Source organism: Pleurodeles waltl, chromosome 3_2 (assembly GCF_031143425.1).
Source record: "Pleurodeles waltl isolate 20211129_DDA chromosome 3_2, aPleWal1.hap1.20221129, whole genome shotgun sequence".
Taxonomy (NCBI): Eukaryota; Metazoa; Chordata; class Amphibia; order Caudata; family Salamandridae; genus Pleurodeles; species Pleurodeles waltl.
In genome coordinates, this window is record NC_090441.1 from 222,039,786 (window position 1) to 222,059,840 (window position 20,055).

General features: G+C 46.5%; 1 protein-coding gene across 1 annotated transcript in view; it reads left to right on the forward strand.

The window, feature by feature from the left end:
• Positions 1 to 20,055, forward strand: part of LOC138286786 (CD5 antigen-like) — an 800,618-nt gene that overhangs the window by 80,045 nt on the left and 700,518 nt on the right. Inside the window, exon 2 of the mRNA XM_069227284.1 lies at positions 19,237 to 19,310. Coding sequence (XP_069083385.1) covers positions 19,247 to 19,310 — 64 coding nt within the window. The 5' untranslated portion in view covers positions 19,237 to 19,246. The remainder of the gene's footprint in view (positions 1 to 19,236; positions 19,311 to 20,055) is intronic.

The window sequence follows — 20,055 nt, forward strand, 5'->3', positions numbered from 1 at the left end:
TACCCTCCCCCACAAGTTCTTATGTTTGATGGTGTTCCCTTTGGAATCTCTGAACCCGGTCAGACGCCAATGATTCAAGTAATCATTCAATCAATCAATCAATCCAAAAAATTCGTAGAGCGTGAGGGTCTCAAGGCGCTGGGGGGGAGGTGAAACCGGGCGGGGGTGGCAGGGAGGGTCACTGATCGAACAGCCATGTCTTGAGGTTCTTTCTGAAGACCAGTAGGTCTTTGGGTTTGCGAAGGTTGGTGGGGAGGGAGTTCCAGGTTTTGGGGAAGAGGTAGGAGAAAGACCTGCCTCCTGTGGTGGTGCGCTGGATGCGGGGGATTGTGGCTAGGTCAAGGTCGGCTGATCGGAGGTTGCATGTGGGAGTGCGGAAGTTAACTCTTTCATTGAGGTAGGTTGGGCCGGTGTTGTGGAGGGATTTGTGTGCGTGGATGAGGATCTTGAATGTGATTCTCTTGTCTATGGGGAGCCAGTGAAGGGATTTGAGGTGTGGTGAGATTCGTTTGTGGCGGGGGAGGCCAAGGACGAGGCGCGCGGCTGTGTTCTGGATTCTTTGGAGTTTGCGTTTGAGTTTGAGTTTGAGTGTGGTGCCGGCGTAGAGGGCGTTACCGTAGTCCAGTCTGCTGCTGATGAGTGCGTGGGTGACTGTCTTTCTGGTTTCTGGGGGGATCCATTTGAAGGATTTTTTTAGAGAGCGGAGTGTGTGGAAGCAGGAGGAGGTGAGAGCATTGATTTGCTGTGTCATGGAGAGGGAGGGGTCGAGGATGATGCTGAGGTTGCGTGCGTGAGTGCGGGGGTGGGTGCGGGCCCTAGGGCGGTGGGCCACCAGGAGTCGTCCCATGTGGTTTTGTTGGGGCCGAAGATTATTTTCTTGGTTTTGTTTGAGTTGAGCTTGAGGTGGTTAGTGGTCATCCAGTTGGCGGTGTCGAGGAGAGCGGCGTGTAGGTTGGTTTTGGCAGTGGTGGGGTTGCGGGTGAGGGAGAGGATGAGTTGGGTGTCATCTGCATAGGAGAGGATAGTGATTCTGTGTGCTCGCAGGATGTTGGCTAGGGGGATCATGTGGATGTTGAAGAGTGTGCGGCTGAGGGAGGACCCTTGGGGGACTCCGCAGGTGATCTTGGTAGTGTTGGAGTGGAAGAGCGGGAGGCGGCCTCTCTGGGTCCGGTCGGTGAGGAAGGAGGTGAGCCAGTCTAAGGCTTTGTGGCGGATTCCTATGTTGTGGAGGCGTGTGGGGAGTGTGTGGTGGCAGACGGTGTCAAAAGCTGCGGAGAGGTCTAGGAGGATGAGTGCGACGGTCTCGCCTTTGTCGACTTTGGTCCTGATATCGTCAGTGCATGCGATGAGGGCGGTTTCTGTGCTGTGGTTCTTGCGGAACCCAGATTGTGAGGGGTCAAGGGTGTTGATTGCTTCGAGGAAGTGGGATAGGCGGGTGTTGACTAATTTCTCTGCAACCTTGGCTGGGAAAGGGAGGAGGGAGATGGGGGCGGTAGTTGAAGAGGATCTTCGGGTCGGCTTGTTTTTTTTTTAGGAGATCGGTAATTTCCGCGTGCTTCCAGAGGTCTGAGTAGGTGGCGGAGTCAAAAGAGGAGTTGATTATGTTGTAGAGTATGGGGGGGATGGTATGGCTAGCTTTGTTGTAGATGCGGTGTGGACAGGGGTCGGAGGGGGATCTGGAGTGGATGGAGTTCATGTTATTTTCGGTTTCTTCGTGTGTGGTGGGGGTCCATGTGGATAGTGTGGTCGGGGGGTCTTGAGTGGGGGTCAAGTTGGGTGAGTGAGGGGTATGTGTGGTGGGTGTGTGTGGTATGAAGCTGTTGTGGATGTCCAGGATTTTGTGGAGGAAGTGGTTGGAAAGGGCGTCACATAGGGGCTGTGTGTGTGTGGGGTCTATGTTGCTGGCTTTGGGTTTGGCAAGTTCATTGATGATAATCATTCTATGACTGGGCACAATAAAATGAATCACACACTATCAACATGGGCTTTACAGGATCTGTATGTTCCAGTGCCATAATTAGAACCTTAAGAGCCACAAGTTGCACTGTGCAATATCTTAGGGTCTGCATCTAAATATTTTGAGGGTAGAATGCACGATCCCTCATTACCCCGCTAGCAGCTGCGCAAGCAGTGGAGTATTGGTGTTTGGTTCCTACAGCTGGCTGTGCTGAACCATCAGTATAAATGATAACTCAGTATTGGTTAAGAGATAAGATGTTAGTGGGCACGGGGTATTCAAGTTCATATTGGAGGAATTCTTGACCCTGTAGTTTTGGTTTGTAAACATAATAGGCGTCAGTGGCAGTCAGGGAGGTTAGCCATTGAATCCAACATGGATGTAATGCTTTAGCGTTTTGAATGCTAGCTTTGTTGACCGCCTCAAGGTCTGGCACCGAGGTAACAACAATGTGTTTCGCTTGGGCAATTGATTGATGATGACAGCCATCTGAACAGCAGTCAGTATTTTTTCTGTTGGTACAAAATGTTGTTCTGCAGTGAAGTACAAATGTGATTTGTATGCTATGGATACTGTGTCACCCTTGTTGAATGTGACATAGGTAGACCTGATGGCACCAGCAATTATTTTGATTACCAAATTTGTTTTATTATCACATGTGTATGTAATTGTTGTGCTTCTAGCTTAACTTGTTGAAGTTCTCTGGGAATGCGTGTGCGTTCTTGTGTCCAATGTTTGATTCACTCATCAAGATGAATTAGATCACAAAGAGGCTTTATGAGTTTTGCATAATCTGGAATGTATGTGCTGCCAAAGTTGAAGAAACCCAACAATGACTGCAGTTTCTTGATGGTGTTTGGAGGTTGTAAAGGAGGGCATTTTTCTAGGATGTGTGGGGTGAGACTATTGCCTTCATCTGACAATTCAGATCCTAGAAACAGGACAATGAAAAAAGCTATTTTTGTTTTCTTAAAATTAAATTTTTAGCCTCGGAAGGCGAATCCTAAAACAACATGATCCACCCTGTAAGATAGATGTCATCCACATAGGACAACCCCCTGGGTTCTATATCATGTAATATTGATGTTGCTCAAGCAAAAAGCAAGGCAGGGCTATTCTTATACCCTTGAGGCAAATGGGAAAAGTGCAGCTGAGAGCCACGTATGCTGAAGAGGCTAAGGTCCCGACTTTCAGGTGCTGGATTTTGGCAGAAGAAACCATTGGAAATATCCAAAGTTGTTTTGTACTTTTTTCACACTATATTGTTTATTAGTGCTGTGCTGTGTGAATTTTGTATTGCAAATGGGTGTGTGTGACTTTGTAAATGTCTGTAATCAAAGACTATTCTATGGTCTGGTTTTGCTATGGGGAATAACAGGCTATTCATTGTAGAGATACAGCGGTCCATATTTATAATAATCTGGCGCATCAGTACTGAGGTGCCGGATTTCTTGTCCTCCCCTCACCGCCACATAACAACACCATCGGTGCGCCATATTTACAATACAGTGCACCATGGCGCACGTTAGGCCAATAGCATGAACATTTTTTATGCTATTGTGGTGCTTTGCTCCAATAGCGTCAAAGATTTTGAAAGTAGTGGAGCAAAGTACAAGGAGGGCAATTGATTTCAATGGGTGTGTCCTTTTAATGCCTGCTTTGATCAGGCATTAAAAATGACATAAAAAATGGCGTAATGAAATCTTGTAGACTTCATTGCGCCATTTTTGCAGGACCTCGTAACACTGGAACGCCCCCCTTGCATGCATTATGACTGGGGCAGGTGTCATGTGGTGTAAGGGGTTGCAGAGTGGTGCAATGCATGTATTGCGCCACTTTGTAAATATGGCGCGGCCATTTTTTTCTCATTGTGCCACTTCTGCATACAAAAATGACACTAAGGTGGCACAAGGAGGCACTAGGATTTTGTAAATCTGGCCCAGAGCACTCTAGTTGTGTGAGAATTTTTATCCTGTGTGCTTTAGCTTCATGTTTAATGGGATATTGAGGCTGGATCTATGGTGCAGGTCTAATTGGAATTACATGGCATGGTGGGGGTATCTTTATACCACCCTATGTGGTTGCGTTACAGTGTGAGAGCCTCTGCCAAAGCCCAATCATCAGGGTGGGCTTCCTTTACAACGTCTGGAACTGGGACTGAGAAAGAAGGCAGTGTGACATCTTTCCCTTGTGGGAGCTTAGGGACAAATTTATGTGGCCAGTCCTTCTCTGCCAAAACTATGTCATAATTTAGATGTTTCATTTCTATACCCTATCTGGTGGGGAGTCGCGTCTGTTCGCCGTTCTGACCTCAAGAAAGTCGTTAGTTGCTATCATATCCAGAAGATCTATAAGATTCTGTCGACATATCGTGACCTCTGCCATGCTGTCTAGCAATGTCATTACCCACGTCCTGTTCTTCAACAACGTTCTCAATGTAAATAATTAAGATCGCTGCCACTTCCTTCTTTTTAAATGGGGTTTTTGTTGAGGAGCTTTTTTCTACTTTTTAACTTAAGTTTCTGGGAAATATTATGAGTCCTTTTTCAGCTTCACCTAGTCACTTCGTTGTTCTGACCATCCCACTCTGTCACTCTGTTTCTCCAGTGTGTCCTGGAAGGAAAAAGATGGGCGATTGTGAGTATATTGGGATCTATCAGGTGTTTTTATAGTGTCTCTATTTCTGAAATTATATCTTTTTTATGAGGTCTCTGGTTGAAGATCTTCTCCTCTTTGACTTCTTCTGTCTTTATTTTGTTTTTTTTAACCAGCATTTTTTAGAGCCCTCCTGTGCTTGTTTGGTACTTTCCTTAGTGGAAGTAGTCTGCATTTGAGGTTTAGTTGGTCTGGCCCCCAAACTGTCCCGGCCTATACTAGTGTAGGTTTTGGAAATAATCTTTGGAAGCTCACGCTCTTGGTCTCACTGTGGAACCTCCCGGAGCCGCTGGTGAATCTCCAGTGCTGCTGCTTCCCCTTTAATGTTGTTTAATATCATCAAGGCTACTGTGTCAAAATTGTGCATCAGTTTCCTCCCAAAATCCAAGGCTGGGGCTGCCTGTGTTCATTTTAAAATTGTTTTAATACTTCAGGTAAGTTTGCCAGTGTTGGTGTACCATTCAAGGTGGTATAAATTGCGGCAAAGCCTGAGCCCCAAGTGGCACAATCCTCTATTGAGGGAGCCATTCCAAGCAAGTACATTGTGAGAATTCTATGTTCATCCTGGGGTCCTGTATGGGGAACAACTGCTTCCAGCTGGTTTGTTGTTTGCACAACCCAGAACGGAATCTTTTCCAACTAAGTAGGTGCTTCACCCATAATTTATTGAACTTCTTGTGGATTTATTCCTGTAACGGCCAGTTGGTTAATAACTGGAGCAGCCCTTGCTGGGACGGTGTTTCAGGTCCTCATTACAAATTGTATTAATCGTCTATATATTGCCACTAGCTCATTGTACAATGTGCGTAAATCAGCTATTTTCATACCCTGCACATTGGGATGTGGTGTACAAGTGGCAAATGTAGACCATGTTTGTCCATCATTGCTTAAGGGACCTAATCTAACAGGTTATACTACATGTGGAAGGGATCCATTGAACCAATTATGATGTTCTTAATAACTCAGAGGTATTTCTAAATGTTGGTATGCTCTGTCCTGTTGTGGAATATTTCCAATGCTGTATGTGTGAAATGTGTGGAGTCTTCATTTACTTCAGGAAAGGTGACCCAAGAATAAAAATTTCTGTTCTGTATGCTTGTGAGTTTCTACCACAAATGTAACCTCCCCGCCCTTATTTGTTAAGCTTAAAGAAAGTGTGTGACTGGTTGTCTACAGTTTTCTCTGATATTTACTGGTTGTGCCGTGTTAAATAGAAGGTATCAGAGACGGCAACACCAACAGGGGAAATCCTTTATAAGGTTCAAGCCCGAGCAACCTACTGCCTAGATAGGTGTTCCCTATGCAGCTGAGGAGGATTTTTCCTAAAACCACAGACATCTCCATATAATGGTATTATGGGTACCTTTAGGATGTGTGAGGCAGAGATACTCAGGAGACCTGTATAATTAGTGCCTCATCATCGTTGGTGGTGTTATGTCATAGAACTCACTTTGTTCGCATCAGACTACTCAGTTGAGGGCGGCAGCACCACTGCTTGTGGGTGACGGACTCATTCCCACACAAGTTGGCGGCTGTTGGCCTATCCCTTCCAGTTGCTGGCCGCACCTCACCCAACCCAAAAAGGAATGGTGACTTGTGGCAGCCTATTCTATGACACTCGAATGACCTCTCAGGGAACTCATGGTGACAAATCTTACCCCTTTCTCTTGTTAGTAAAAGGTTTCATGCACACACAGGCAATGAAGAGATGCAGGATGGTGTAGGAAAGTACCATCTTGCTTGGCATGTTACCCCCATTTTTACTTGTATGTCAGTTTGTTTTTGCCTGTCTCACTGGGATCCTGCTAGCCAGGACCCCAGTGCTCATAGTTTGTGGCCTAAATGTGTCCCCTGTGTGGTGACTAACTGTATCACTGAGGCTCTGCTAACCAGAACCTCAGTTTCTATGCTCTCTCTGCTTTTAAAATTGTCACTGCAGACTAGTGACCATTTTCAACAATTCTGATTGGCATACTGGACCACCCTTATAATTCCCTAGTATATGGAACCTAGGTACCCAGGGTATTGGGGTTCCAGGAGATCCCTATGGGCTGCAGCATTTCGTTTGCCACCCATAGGCAGCTCAGACAATTCTTACATAGGACTGCCACTGCAACCTAAGTGAAATAACGTCCACGTTATTTCACAACCATTTTACACTGCACTTAAGTAACTTATAAGTAAACTATATGTCATCTAGTGAAGGTTAGATGCAAAGTTACTAAGTGTGAGGGCACCCTGGTACTAGCCAAGGTGCCCCCACATTGTTCAGGGAAGTTTCCCTGGACTTTGTGAGTGCGGGGACACCATTACACATGTGCACTACATATAGGTCAATACCTATATGTAGCTTCGCAATGGTAACTCCGAATATGGCCATGTAACATGTCTAAGATCATGGAATCATCCCCCCATGCCAAATCTGGTATTGGGGTGCCAATCCCATGCATCCCTGGGGCTCCAGCATGGACCCCGGGTACTGCCAAACTAGCTCTCTGGGATTTTCACTGCAGCTACCGCTGTTGCCAACCCTCAGACAGATTTCTGCCCTCCTGGGGTCTGGGAAGCCTAGTCCCAGGAAGGCAGAACAAAAGAATCTCCTCTGAGAGAGGGTGTTACTCCCTCTCCCTTTGGAAATAGGTGTTAAGGGCTGGGGAGGAGTAGCCTCCCCCAGCCTCTGGAAATGCTTTGAAAGGCACAGATGGTGCCCTCCTTGTATAAGCCAGTCTACACCAGTTCAGCGATCCCCCAGCCCCTGCTCTGGTGTGCAACTGGACAAAGGAAAGGGGAGTGACAACTCCCCTGTCCATCAGTAGCCCAGGGATGGTGCCCAGAGCTCCTGCAGTGTGTCCCAGACCTCTGCCATCTTGAATGCAGAGGTGTGCAGGCACAATGGAGGCCTCTGAGTGGCCAGTGTCAGCAGGTGATGTCAGAGACCCCTCCGGATAAATGCTTACCTGGTTAGGTGGCCAATCCTCCTCTGAGGGCTATTAGGGTCTTTCCTGTGGGGTTCTCGTCAGATAACGAATGCAAGAGCTCACCAGAGTTCCTCTGCATCTCCCTCTTCGACTTCTGCCAAGGATCGACTGCTGACTGCTCGAGGACACCTGCAAAACTGCAACAAAGTAGCAAGACAACTACCAGCAACATTGTAGCGCCTAATCCTGCCAGCTTTCTTGACTGTTTCCTGGTGGTGCATGCTCTGAGGGCTGTCTGCCTTCACCCTGCACTGGAAGCCAAGAAGAAATCTCTCGTGGGTCGACGGAATCTTCCTCCTGCTAACGCAGGCACCAAACTTCTGCTTCACCGGTCCACTGGGTCCCCTCTCATCTCTATGAGCGTGGTTCCTGGAACACAGGAGCTAAATCCAAGTAACCGCAACAGTCCAGTGGTCCTTCTATCCAAATTTAGTGGATATAAGTCCTTGCCTCCCCACACCAGACAGTAATCCTGTGTACTGGGTAAACTGCAGCTGCTAGGACTTCTGTGCACTTTTGCAAGGAATCCTTCATGCACAGGATAGCCCAGGTCCCCAGCACTCCGTCCTGCATTTCACAACTTGCTGAGTTGAACACCGGCTTCGTGGGACCCTCCTTTGTAGTGATGAGACTACCACTATGCTCAGATACCTTGAACCCCTGTGGGTGCTGCCTGCTTTTGCATGGGCTCTCTGTGCTGCTGAGTGCCCCCTCTGTCTCCTCCTCCAAGGGGCGACCTCCTGGTCCTTCCTGGGCCCAGGCAGCATCCATTTTCTTCAAACACAACCTTTGCAGCTACCAAGGCTTGTTTGTAGTCTTTCTTCAAAAAAACAGCTATGCTTCCTCTAGCACGCCATGGGAGAACTTCTGTGCAAAGGAGAAGTTCCTGGCATCTTCAGTTGTTGCAGAATCTTCGGCTTCTTCCACCCAGAGGCAGCCATTTTGCACCTTCATCCGGGGTTTAGTAGGCTCCTGCCCCCCGGATACTTTTGTGACTCTTGGACTTGGTCCCCTTCCTTTGCAGGTCTTCAGGTCCAGGAATCCGTCTTCAGCGCTTTGCAGTCAGTTGTTGTCTTTGCAGAATCTCCTATCACTACTTTAGTGTGTTTCTGGGGAAGTAGGGTAACTTTACTCCTACTTTTCAGGGTCTTGGGGTGGGGTATCTTGGACACCCTTAGTGTTTTTTTACACTCCCAGTGACCCTCTACTCACTACACTAGGCCTGGGGTCCATTCATGGTTCGCATTCCACTTTTGGAGTATATGATTTGTGTTGCCCCTAGGCCTATTGTCCCCAATTGCATTCTATTGTGTTCTACAGTGTTTGCACTACTTTTCTAACTATTTACTTACCTGATTTTGGTTTGTGTGTATATTTTGTGTATATTACTTACCTCCTAAGGGAGTATATCCTCTGAGAAATTTCTGACACATTGTCACTAAAATAAAGTACCTTTATTTTTAGTAACTCTGAGTATTGTGTTTTCTTGTGATATAGTACTATACGATATAAGTGGTATAGTAGGAGCTTTGCATGTCTCCTAGTTCAGCCTAAGCTGCTCCGCTATAGCTACCTTCTATCAGTCTAAGCTGCTAGAACACTATTAATCTACTAATAAGGGATAACTTGACCTGGCACAAGGTGTAAGTACCATCAGGTACCCACTATAAGCCAGGCCAGCCTCCTACAGATGGAGTTCAAGACATTTATTGAAAAGACTTAATTCTACAATAAAATATATGACATATATGAGCTGCAATTATTGGAATAATGAGGCTTAACAAAATTAGGATTGTGACGGTTAGTCAGAAAAAGATAAACAAACCCAACACATTGCAATAAACATGTATATAGAATTCCTAACTAATGCCCAGCGTGTAGCTTCTAGCGAGAGCACAGGGGTAATAGACAATCTCCATACTCATTCCATGAGGGGAGCACCCACCCCATTACCTTAGGATGAGGGTCTGCCCTTCGTCTCCTTAGCCGGCTTGCAGAGACGAGGCTGAGGTCAGCTGTAAAATGAGATGCAGCACAGATGGAAATCTTGGTCGGAATGATCCCTCTCAACCCGTTTTGGCCTACATAGTGGTTTCATAGTAAAAGCGTGTTTTGTTCTGTGATATAGGCATGACATGGACATGTGTAGGAGGCTGGCCTGGCTTGTAGTGGGTAACAAGGGGTACTTACACTCTGTACCAGGTCCAGTTAACTCTTATTAGTGTAGAAGAGGTGTTTCTAGCAGCTTAGGCTGATAGAAGGTAGCTATGGCAAAGCAGCTTAGGCTGAACTAGGAGACATGTAAAGCTCCTACTATACCACTGGTGGCATATGCACAATATCATAAGAAAACACAATACACAGAAGTACTAAAAATAAAGGTACTTTATTTTTATGACAATATGCCAAAAGTATCTCAGTGAGTACCCTCAGTATGAGGATAAGTTATATACACAAGATATATGTACACAAACCACAATTATGCAGGTAATAGCAAGAAAAGTAATGCAAGCAGTGTAAAGTTACAATAAATTGCAATAGGAGCACATAGGTATAGGGGCTACACAAACCATATACTCCAAAAGTGGAATGCGAATCACGAATGGACCCCAAACCTATGTGAGCTTGTAGAGCGTCGCTGGGGCTGTAAGAAAACAGTGAGGGTTAGAAAAACAGCCCACCCCAAGACCCTGAAAGGTAGGTGTAAAGTGCACCTACTACGCCCAGAGAGCACAGAAGTTGTGATGGGGGATTCTGCAGGAAGAACAAACACCAGCAATGCAACAACAGGGGATTTCCAGACCTGAGTACCTGTAAGACAAGGGGGCCAAGTCCAATAGTCGCGACAGTGTTGAGAGTGGGCAGGAGCCCAGGAAATGCCAGCTGATGGTGCAATGAAGCTGCCACCTAATGGAAGAAGCTTGGAGTTCTGCAAGTAAGAAGAGGACTAGGAACTTTCTCTTTGGAGGATGGATGTCCCATGTCGCGATGAAGCTTGCAAAGGTCTTCCCATGCAGAAAGACCGCAAACAAGCCTTGCTAGCTGCAAGGGTCACGGTAGAGGTTTTTGGGTGCTGCTGTGGCCCAGGAGGGACCAGGATGTTGCAACTTGGAGGATGGTAGAAGCTGTGGATTCTGCAAGAACGAAGAGGACTAGGAACTTCCCCTTTGGAGGATGAATGTCCCACGTCGTGAAGAAGCTTGCAGAGGTGTTCCCATGCAGAAAGACCGCAAACAAGCCTTGCTAGCTGCAAGGGATGCGTTTAGGGTTTTTGGATGCTGCTGTGGCCCAGGAGGGACCAGGATGTCGCCAATTGCGTGAGGAGACAGAGGGGGCACCCATCAACGTAGGGAGCCCTCACAGGCAGCGCCCGCAGAAGTGCCTGAACAGGCACTTAGGAGAAAAGTGAACCGGAGTCCACCCGAAGTCACAAAAGGGAGTCCCACGACGCCGGAGGACAACTCAGAAGGTTGAGCACTGCAGGAAGGAGTTTTGGGGACCCAGGCTTGGCTGGGCACAAAGGGAAATCCTGGAAGAGTGCACAGGAGGCGGAGCAGCTGCAAATCACGCGGTACCCAGCAATACAGTCTAGCGTGTGGAGGCAAGGACTTACCTCCACCAAACTTGGACTGAAGAGTCACTGGACTGTGGGAGTCACTTGGACAGGGTTGCTGAGTTCCAGGGACCCCGCTCGTTGTGCTGAGAGGGGACCCAGAGGACCAGTGATGCAGTCTTTTGGTGCCTGCGGTTGCAGGGGGAAGATTCCGTCGACCCACAGGAGATTTCTTCAGAGCTCCTGGTGCAGAGAGGAGGCAGGCTACTCCCAGAGCATGCACCACCAGGAAACAGTCGAGAAAGCCGGCAGGATGAAGCGATACAAGGTTGCTAGTAGTCATCTTGCTACTTTGTTGCGGTTTTGCAGGCGTCCTGAGCAGTCAGCGGTCGATCCTTTGGCAGAAGGTGAAGAGGGAGATGCAGAGGAACTCTGGTGAGCTCTTGCATTTGTTATCTGAAGAATTCCCCAACGCAGAGACCCTAAATAGCCAGAAAAGGAGGTCTGGTTACCAAGGAAGGAGGATTGGCTACCAAGAGAGGTAAGAGCCTATCAGAAGGAGCCTCTGACGTCACCTGCTGGCACTGGCCACTCAGAGCAGTTCAGTGTGCCACAGACACCTCTGTTTCCAAGATGGCAGAGGTCTGGGACACACTGGAGGAGCTCTGGGCACCTCCCCTGGGAGGTGCAGGTCAGGGGAGTGGTCAGTCCCCTTTCCTTTGTCCAGTTTCACGCAAGAGCAGGGCTAGGGGATCTCTAAACCGGTGTAGACTGGCTTATGCAGAGATGGGCACTATCTGTGCATACTAAAGCATTTCCAGAGGCTGGGGGAGGCTACTCCTCCCCAGCCTTCACACCTATTTCCAAAGGGAGAGGGTGTTACACCCTCTCTCAGAGGAAATCCTTTGTTCTGCCTTCCTGGGCCATGGCTGCCTGGACCCCAGGAGGGCAGAAACCTGTCTGAGGGGTTGGCAGCAGCAGCTTCAGTGGAGACCCCGGAAAGGCAGTTTGCCAGTACCCGGGTTCTGTGCTAGAGACCCGGGGGATCATGGAATTGTCCCCCCAATGCCAGAATTTCACTGGGGTGACAATTCCATGATCTTAGACATGTTACATGGCCATGTTCGGAGTTACCATTGTGAAGCTGCACATAGGTAGTGACCTATGTACAGTGCACACGTGTAATGGTGTCCCCGCACTCACAAAGTCTGGGGAATTTGCCCTGAACGATGTGGGGGCACCTTGGCTAGTGCCAGGGTGCCCACACAATAAGTAGCTTTGCACCCAACCTTCACCAGGTGAACGTTAGACATATAGGTGACTTTTAAGTTACTTAAGTGCAGTGGTAAATGGCTGTGAAATAACGTGGATGTTATTTCACGCAGGCTGCAGTGGCAGGCCTGTGTAAGAATCGTCAGAGCTCCCTTTGGGTGGCAAAAGAAATGCTGCAGCCCATAGGGATCTCCTGGAACCCCAATACCCTGGGTACCTCAGTATCATATACTAGGGAATTATATGGGTTAACCAGTATGCCAATGTGAATTGGTAAATTTAGTCACTAGCCTGTTAGTGACAATTTAGAAGCAGAGAGAGCATAACCACTGAGGTTCTGGTTAGCAGATCCTCAGTGAGACAGTTAGGCATCACACAGGGAACAAATACATATAGGCCACAAACTTATGAGCTCTTGGGTCCTTGCTAGCAGGGTCCCAGTGACACATAACAAACACACTGATAACATAGGGTCTTCACTATGAGCACTGGGCCCTGGCTAGCAGGATCCCAGTGAGACAGTGAAAACACCCTGACATGCCCTCACAAACAGGCCAAAAGTGGGGGTAACAAGGCTAGAAAGAGGCAACTTTCTCATAAAATGTACCTAAATGTTGGACTGTGTGAGTGCTCTTGTGGAGGAAACACCAAACATTATCTCGTATTGGTATCATATTGTTCCTTGTCAACCTTGGTTAAGGAAATCGATGAGAAATGTTGTGCATAATAATAATGAAAACACTCTCTTTCAGAATAGCAGCTGATTAGGAAAAATAAAACATCCTCACTGAAAAGCAGGTTATTCTAAAATTGATAAAATTAATAAATGAGAATAGAACAAATTATCCGGGTAAATGAGCACAGGCTGCTGGCCTCAGCTAAGCTAAAATATATGTGCATGAGCAAGGTACTAAAATGAACCTATGACAGGTGAAATCTGTGTGACTTAACTAACAATTGTCAATAACCAAGCAATGTGACTCACCATCACCCGTCCCTACTGCCGCAGAGACTCCCCCTTCAGATGCTGCATCTGGTGCACGGGTGCTGGCCCCAGCACTGGTGATCTGTGTGGCTAGAAAAACATTATACATTTTCAATGTCAGATACACCTCCCCCTTTAAAAAAAAATAAAAATACAACCTCGACACATGACTACAGTTGAGTTTGCAGTACCTCCTCTCCCATCTCAAATATCACTTTGGGCATTTTGCTGGTCAACAATGTTAGAAAAGCCAGTAGTCGAGCCCACCGTAATGGAGGGGCAGAGATAGAATGTTGACTGTGAATCATTTGATGCGCAATGCAGGGGTTGAATACATTGGTCTATGAAGGACATGTGGTTGGGTTTTAGTTGGCAATTTTGGCAAATGCAATGGGACTTTCCTCACACCACTTTACTGCCATGCTGCAAGGCCACCAAAACTGCTGAGATAACACAGCACAGCACTGTGGGGTCAACATAACCTTGTCCACTCTCTCATCATCTGAGCTTGAACAAGCAATAGAAAGTCTTCTCAACAAACAAGCGAAGAAGAGTTTGCTTGGTTTTGCAAACTCTGCAATCTTCACAGTAGACTACCTAATCTAGAGTCTGAGTCTTACAGAACCAGACAACAGGGTGTAGGAAAGTAGACTCTTTCTAGCTTGCTTACCCCCGCTTTTTTGCATGTTTGTTATTGTGTTTGACTGTGTTCACTGGGATCCTGTAAACCAGGACCCCAGTGATTATACTCTCTCCTTTAAATCTGGTTACTAGTAACATTTCATCCCACAATTGGCACACTGCTGCCCCACTGTAAGTCCCTAGTATATCTTACCTAAGTACCCAGGGCATTGGGGTTCAAGGGGATCCCTATGGGCTGCAGCATATATTTTGCCAACCATAGGGAGTCAAAACAAAGGGCTCTGCAGGATTGCTATTGCAGTCTGCAGGAAAAGGTGCATGCACCAGTTAAAAGCCGTTTACATTGCACCAGGTCACTTATAAATCACCCCTATGGCAGGCCATCTAGACCAGTGGGAAGGGTGCAAAGTACCTTTGTGTGAGGGCACCCCTGCACTAGCAGAGGTGCCCCACAAATTTCAGGCCCATTTTCCCAGGCTTCGTCAGTGTGGGGACGCCATTTTACGGGTGTACTGGAAATAGGTCACTACCTATGTCCAGCTACATAATAGTAACTCTGAATATAGGCATGCTTGGTGTCAAACATGTTGGAATCATACCCCAATGCTTTTGCAAGCATTGGTTGTATGATTCAATGCATTCTGGGGCTTATTAGAGGAACCCCCGTATTGCCATTATAGCCTTCTGAGGTTTTCCAGGCAGCCCCAGCTGCTGCCACCTCACAGACAGGTTCCTGCCCTCCTGTTGCTTGAGCAGCTCAAGCCCAGCAAGGAAGAACAAAGGATTTCCTTTGGGAGAGTGTTACATCCTCTCCCTTTGAAAATAGGTGTTACAGGCTTGGGAGGGGTAGCCTCCCCAAGCCACTGGTGATGCTTTGAAGGGCACATTTGGTGCCCTCCTTGCATAAACCAGTCTACACCGGTTCAGGGACCCCTAGCGCCTGCTCTGGTGCAAAACTGAACAAAGGAAAGGGGAGTGACCATTCCCCTGTCCACCACCACCCCAGGGGTGGTGCTCAGAGCTCCTCCAGAGGGTCCTTGGGTTTTGCCATCCTATATTCAAGGTTGGCAGGGAACTCTGGGAGCATCTGAGTGCCCAGTGCCAGCAGGTGACTTCAGAGCCCCCACCTGGCAGGTGGTCACCCAGTTAGGCGACCAATCCCCCTTTCAGGACTATTTAGGGTCTCTCTCTTGGGTGGTTCCTCAGTTTTGGCTTGCAAGACTTCAGCAGGATTACTCTGCAACCTCCACTTCAACATCTGACCAAAGAAACTGCATTTGGACTCTTCAGGACCCGACAAGCTGCACCAAAGAAGCAAGACGCCTCCTGCAACATTGTATCCATGGCTCCTTCCAGCAACTACAACAATTCCCTGCCCGTGCATCCTCTGAGGAAAGCCCGTCTTCAGCCTGCACCAGTAAGAAGAAGGAATCTCCCTTGGGGTGAAGGAATAACTCCCCTGCATCTGTAGGCACCAACTGCAACGACGACTAGCTGCGTGGATCCCCTCTCCTGCTGAGCTGCATGGATCCTGCAACACGGATGGTGGACTGAAGTGGTCTACAAGGCCCTTTCTTCCAGCTGTCAAGCTTGGGTGGAGGTAAGCCCTTGCCGTCCCACGCTTGACACCACCTCCATACACTGCATCATTTGCAGCTGCCACGGCTTGTTGGCATCTTTTCCAAGGAATCTTCAGGTATCTTTAAGCCCCAGCCCCCAGAACTCCATCCTGAATGGTTCTCTGGCGGCGTGGGATCACTTTTCGTATTGCTTCATGAACTCTCTGTGTTGCTGAGGGCCCTCTCTGACTCCCCCTCCTGAGTAGAGTCCACCTGCTCCTTCCTGGTCCCGGGCAGCTCCACTTGCCCCTAACCGTGAGTTTTGCGTGTGCTAAGGCTTGTTGGTGGAATCCGAAGAAGCAAACCCGACTGCAATCCTCCTTCCTGCATGGAACATCACCTGCATCCTCCAGGATCTTGACTCCATCTTCTTGGCTGCAGGGGTGACTCTCCTTCATTACCGTCAACTCATCTCTTGCACCTTCAGTCTGGTGGGTAGGGGCTCCTGCCCTTCCTGAACTCTGCTGTGCTTGTTGGACTTGGTCCCCTTCTTCCACAGGTCCTCTTATCAAGGAATCCACTGTTGGTGTCTTGCAGTCTCTTCTGGTCTTGGCATTATTCTTCTTTTCTTCTAAATGGGTGTTCTGGGAAACTTACTGTGGTTTACTCCTGCTTTCCTGGTTGCTGGGGGGTGTTCTGGTACCTACCTTTGGGCTTTCCTTGTACTCCCAGCTCCCCTCTACACACTCCCCTTACCTAGGTGGGGGACCGACTCTCGCATTCTATTTATTTCATATATGGTTTGTGTTCCCCCAGGGCTATTTTTCTCTATTGTAAATTTCACTAATTGCACAATTATTTAACTGTTTTTATGCATACTAATGTATATAATGTGTGTAGTACTTACCTCATAAGGGAGTATAACCTCTATGGTATTTTTGGTATTTGTGTCACCAAAATAAAGTACCTTTATTTTTGTAACACTGAGTGTTTTCTTTCATGTGTGTAAGTATTGTGTGTGACCACAGTGGCATCGCATGAGCTGTGCATGTCTCTTAGATAAGCTTTGGCTCGGCCGGACCCTCTAATTCACTCTTCTTGCCCTTGGGTGCTGATGTAAGAAATAAAGAAGGTAACAAAAATAGATCAGTGGTACCGTTAATCTCCTAGAAAATATTTTGACAGGCAAAGGCAAACACAGTAACATATTGACATTTTACTTTTCTAAGTCAGATTACCTATATGATTGAGTTGACCTATTTCAAATTTTCTGACACCTTACCTAAGCCTTATTTCAAATTTCCTAAATTTCATTTGGAAAAACTAATGAATTTCAATGAACGATCTTTATTTTGCAAAACACATTCACAACCCCTTTGATGGGCCAATTCAGTCAGTTTCCCTTTTCAATGCATAGAGGCATGCATATATCACTGGGATATTGCTTGAGACAGTACGAGCTACGTAAAAAGATAGACACAGTGAATGCTAACTCACTGACATATATTACTTACTACGACTACCACAGTACCAATATCTTAGTGACAGGAGGACAGAGAAGTCAGCATAACTTCTTAAATAATCAGTTCAAGGCAGTGCCTACAGCAACAAGTGGAACTAGGTAGCACTGATCATCTGGCTCAGTCAAATTGGATCACACAATATTTGTAATCTTACGTTGCGTGAACTTAATTTACCTCTGAGCGTAAGCAGCATGCTATTTGAAACAAAAATTTGCATTATAGGATAGGACACAACAAAATGAGTAATACTTAAATATTTGTACTCACCAAGCCACCTGGACATCCAGCAGGTTGAGCAGGTCCCTCTCCCGATCAAGGATATCGGCCCAGCGGTGCGTCAGCTGCTGCTGAGTGCGCTGGACCCCAGTAAGGCAGCAGCTGCAATGGCGTAACCTCCCCCAGAGCAGCGACGCTACGGCATGCGCACTTACTCCTGGGCTTGCTGCCTGCTGCCAGCATGGAGTGGAGGCGGCGCTTCACAAAATAAAAAACGAGGGAAAAACATAAAATACACACATTACGGAAATAAATGTAAAACTGGGAGGGTAAGTTGGATAAAGTAAGGATGTCTCAGACAAAGTATGGATTGAAAAGTAGGCCCAGCACCTGGCACACAATAGGAAAAACAAGATGCCCACATGCGTGACTCACACCAATCTGTGCAAACAGGCTGCCAATCACAACTCTGCCCACTCACGTGGAGTTAGGTGGAGTTTTCAGAGTATTTTCTTCACTTCACGTGTAGCAGGCCTCCATGAACTCTGCCCAGGCCTATTTTTGATAATTTCTTCTTTTGAACCTTTTAACATGATCTTGTGTTGCTCTGAGTTGCTCATCGAAGTGAACTGAGAAAACCTCAGGGGCATATTTAAGAGCCCCTTGCTCCACTTTAGTGTTGCTTTAGCATATTTTTTTTTATGCTAAGGCGGCGCTAGGGTGGTCTTTTCCCCGTGTCATATTTACAAAATTGCGCAATCATGCGTTGCACAACCATTTAAATCAATGGGCCTCCTTCCAGTTTGCTACACTGCCGTCAACATTTTTTACCCTAATATAGCAAAGCACCACAATAGCGTAAAAAATGTTGACAATCTTGTTCTAACTACCGCCATGGTTCACCATATCTTAAATACAGCGCACACATGGTGGCTTTAGGGGGATGCAGGGGCCACAAGAAAAGTGGAACTGCGTTGGATGCATCCCACTTTTCTTACTTTCTGCCCTAGATGTCTTTTCAGACTGTCAGGATGAAAAACATGGTAATGCAATGTATTGTTTTTGTCTGCACTTTTCATATATATATGTTAGTTTTGATTTTATGATTGACCATAAATACTAACACTTCAAAGTAAGTAATCCGCTCTTTGCTCCTGTGAGTGAAAGAGATATGTGCATTTTCTGGTTCAGAGAAGAAATATTCAGTTCCAGATTACGAGCCCACACCACTCCCCTTGAGTAGGCTTGCACTGCTCAGCCTCGCCACACTGAGAGTCAATTGCTACTATGAGCTACTAGGCTCCAAGTAAAGAAACATTTGTGGACTTATTACTAGTTAAGGCTTCATGTCGTTCACAACTGCTAAACAATATTCTGTATTAAGCACTTTTTACAGCAGTTTGAGGACGTACCCTTCCCATCTCCTTTTAAATGCTGCTCTTTTCTGAGCATTGCTGCTTAAACTTTCATGATGCTACACAGAGTGTATATTTTTGTTCCTCAAATCCAGCCCTATTCTTCATTTACTCTGGTGTTTATTATCAATGAAATGTTTAAAATGTGGGTAATAGTATTCATATGAGCCCTGTGTTACTGCGAGATGGAGAATGAAACAGCTCAGTCTAGAGCAGGGGTCTCCAAAATTTTCTGTAGAAAAAGCTACTTACATTAGTAGAATTCTAATACTGGCTGCATCAGACAAGTTTAAATTTTTTTCTTCAATACACAAAGTTCATATAGATATAATAATTCAAACAAGCAAAAGCTTCTAAGTTAGCAGGCCGAGCTGTGCACAGAAGAGCTACTCATGGGTACCAGAGAGCTACTGGTAACTCCAGAGCTACTTGTTGGAGAAGCCCAGTTCAGAGGAAACTAATATTTTCATTCTTTTTTCAGAGCCTCCATCATGCTGGTGAAGAGTGTTTGCCCTCTTCTGGTCCTCAGTGTTGTCACCATTTATTCTGTCTCTGGTGAGTGTGGACTCAGTCTGAGGAAGGGGTAGTAATGTCATGTAATGATGACCAAAGGCTGCTGAAATTAACCTTAACGTGACCTAGAGAAGTAAAGTGTAAAACTGAAAGCTCTTAAAAAACATTTTAAAGTTCTTGTAGTCACACCCCACTGATACTCCAAGACCCTACCAAGTGATAAAAGAATATTTTTAGAAAAAAAAAAACTATAAGGTTAGTGACTACTACAATGCCTTTGTCTGAGCTGCTTCCTCAGATATTCCAAGACAGTGCAAGACAGACAGCTTGTACTAGTAATTAACGTATTTATTGACCATATATGTATATCAAGTAATCCCTCCTAAAGCTCTGCCAAGAACTTGTTGTTTCGAACAAACTGCATCTAAAACAGTGGCCCAGATTTACAAAAAAGTGGCACAGCATGGCGACAAAATTTTCAGTGCTGCGCTGCTGCACTTTTGAGATGCAGGGATGCGCCATAGTTACAAAATACAGAGCACCAATGTGTCTCCCCCTGCGCTCGTGCTAAATTTAGCTGCCAGCACCAACGTAGCCGTCCTTGCACCATATTGCAAAGGTGTCTTCTTTGAGGGGTGTGAATGTTTATGTGTAGGAAGGTGTCCCTTCCTGCGTGTAAACAATACCTGGGCGATTTGAGACTTCTATGTGTGCTGTAGTACCAAATTGTCATTTTTGAATGACTGTTTATGTGAAGGTAGGGACACCTTCCTGCACATAAACAATC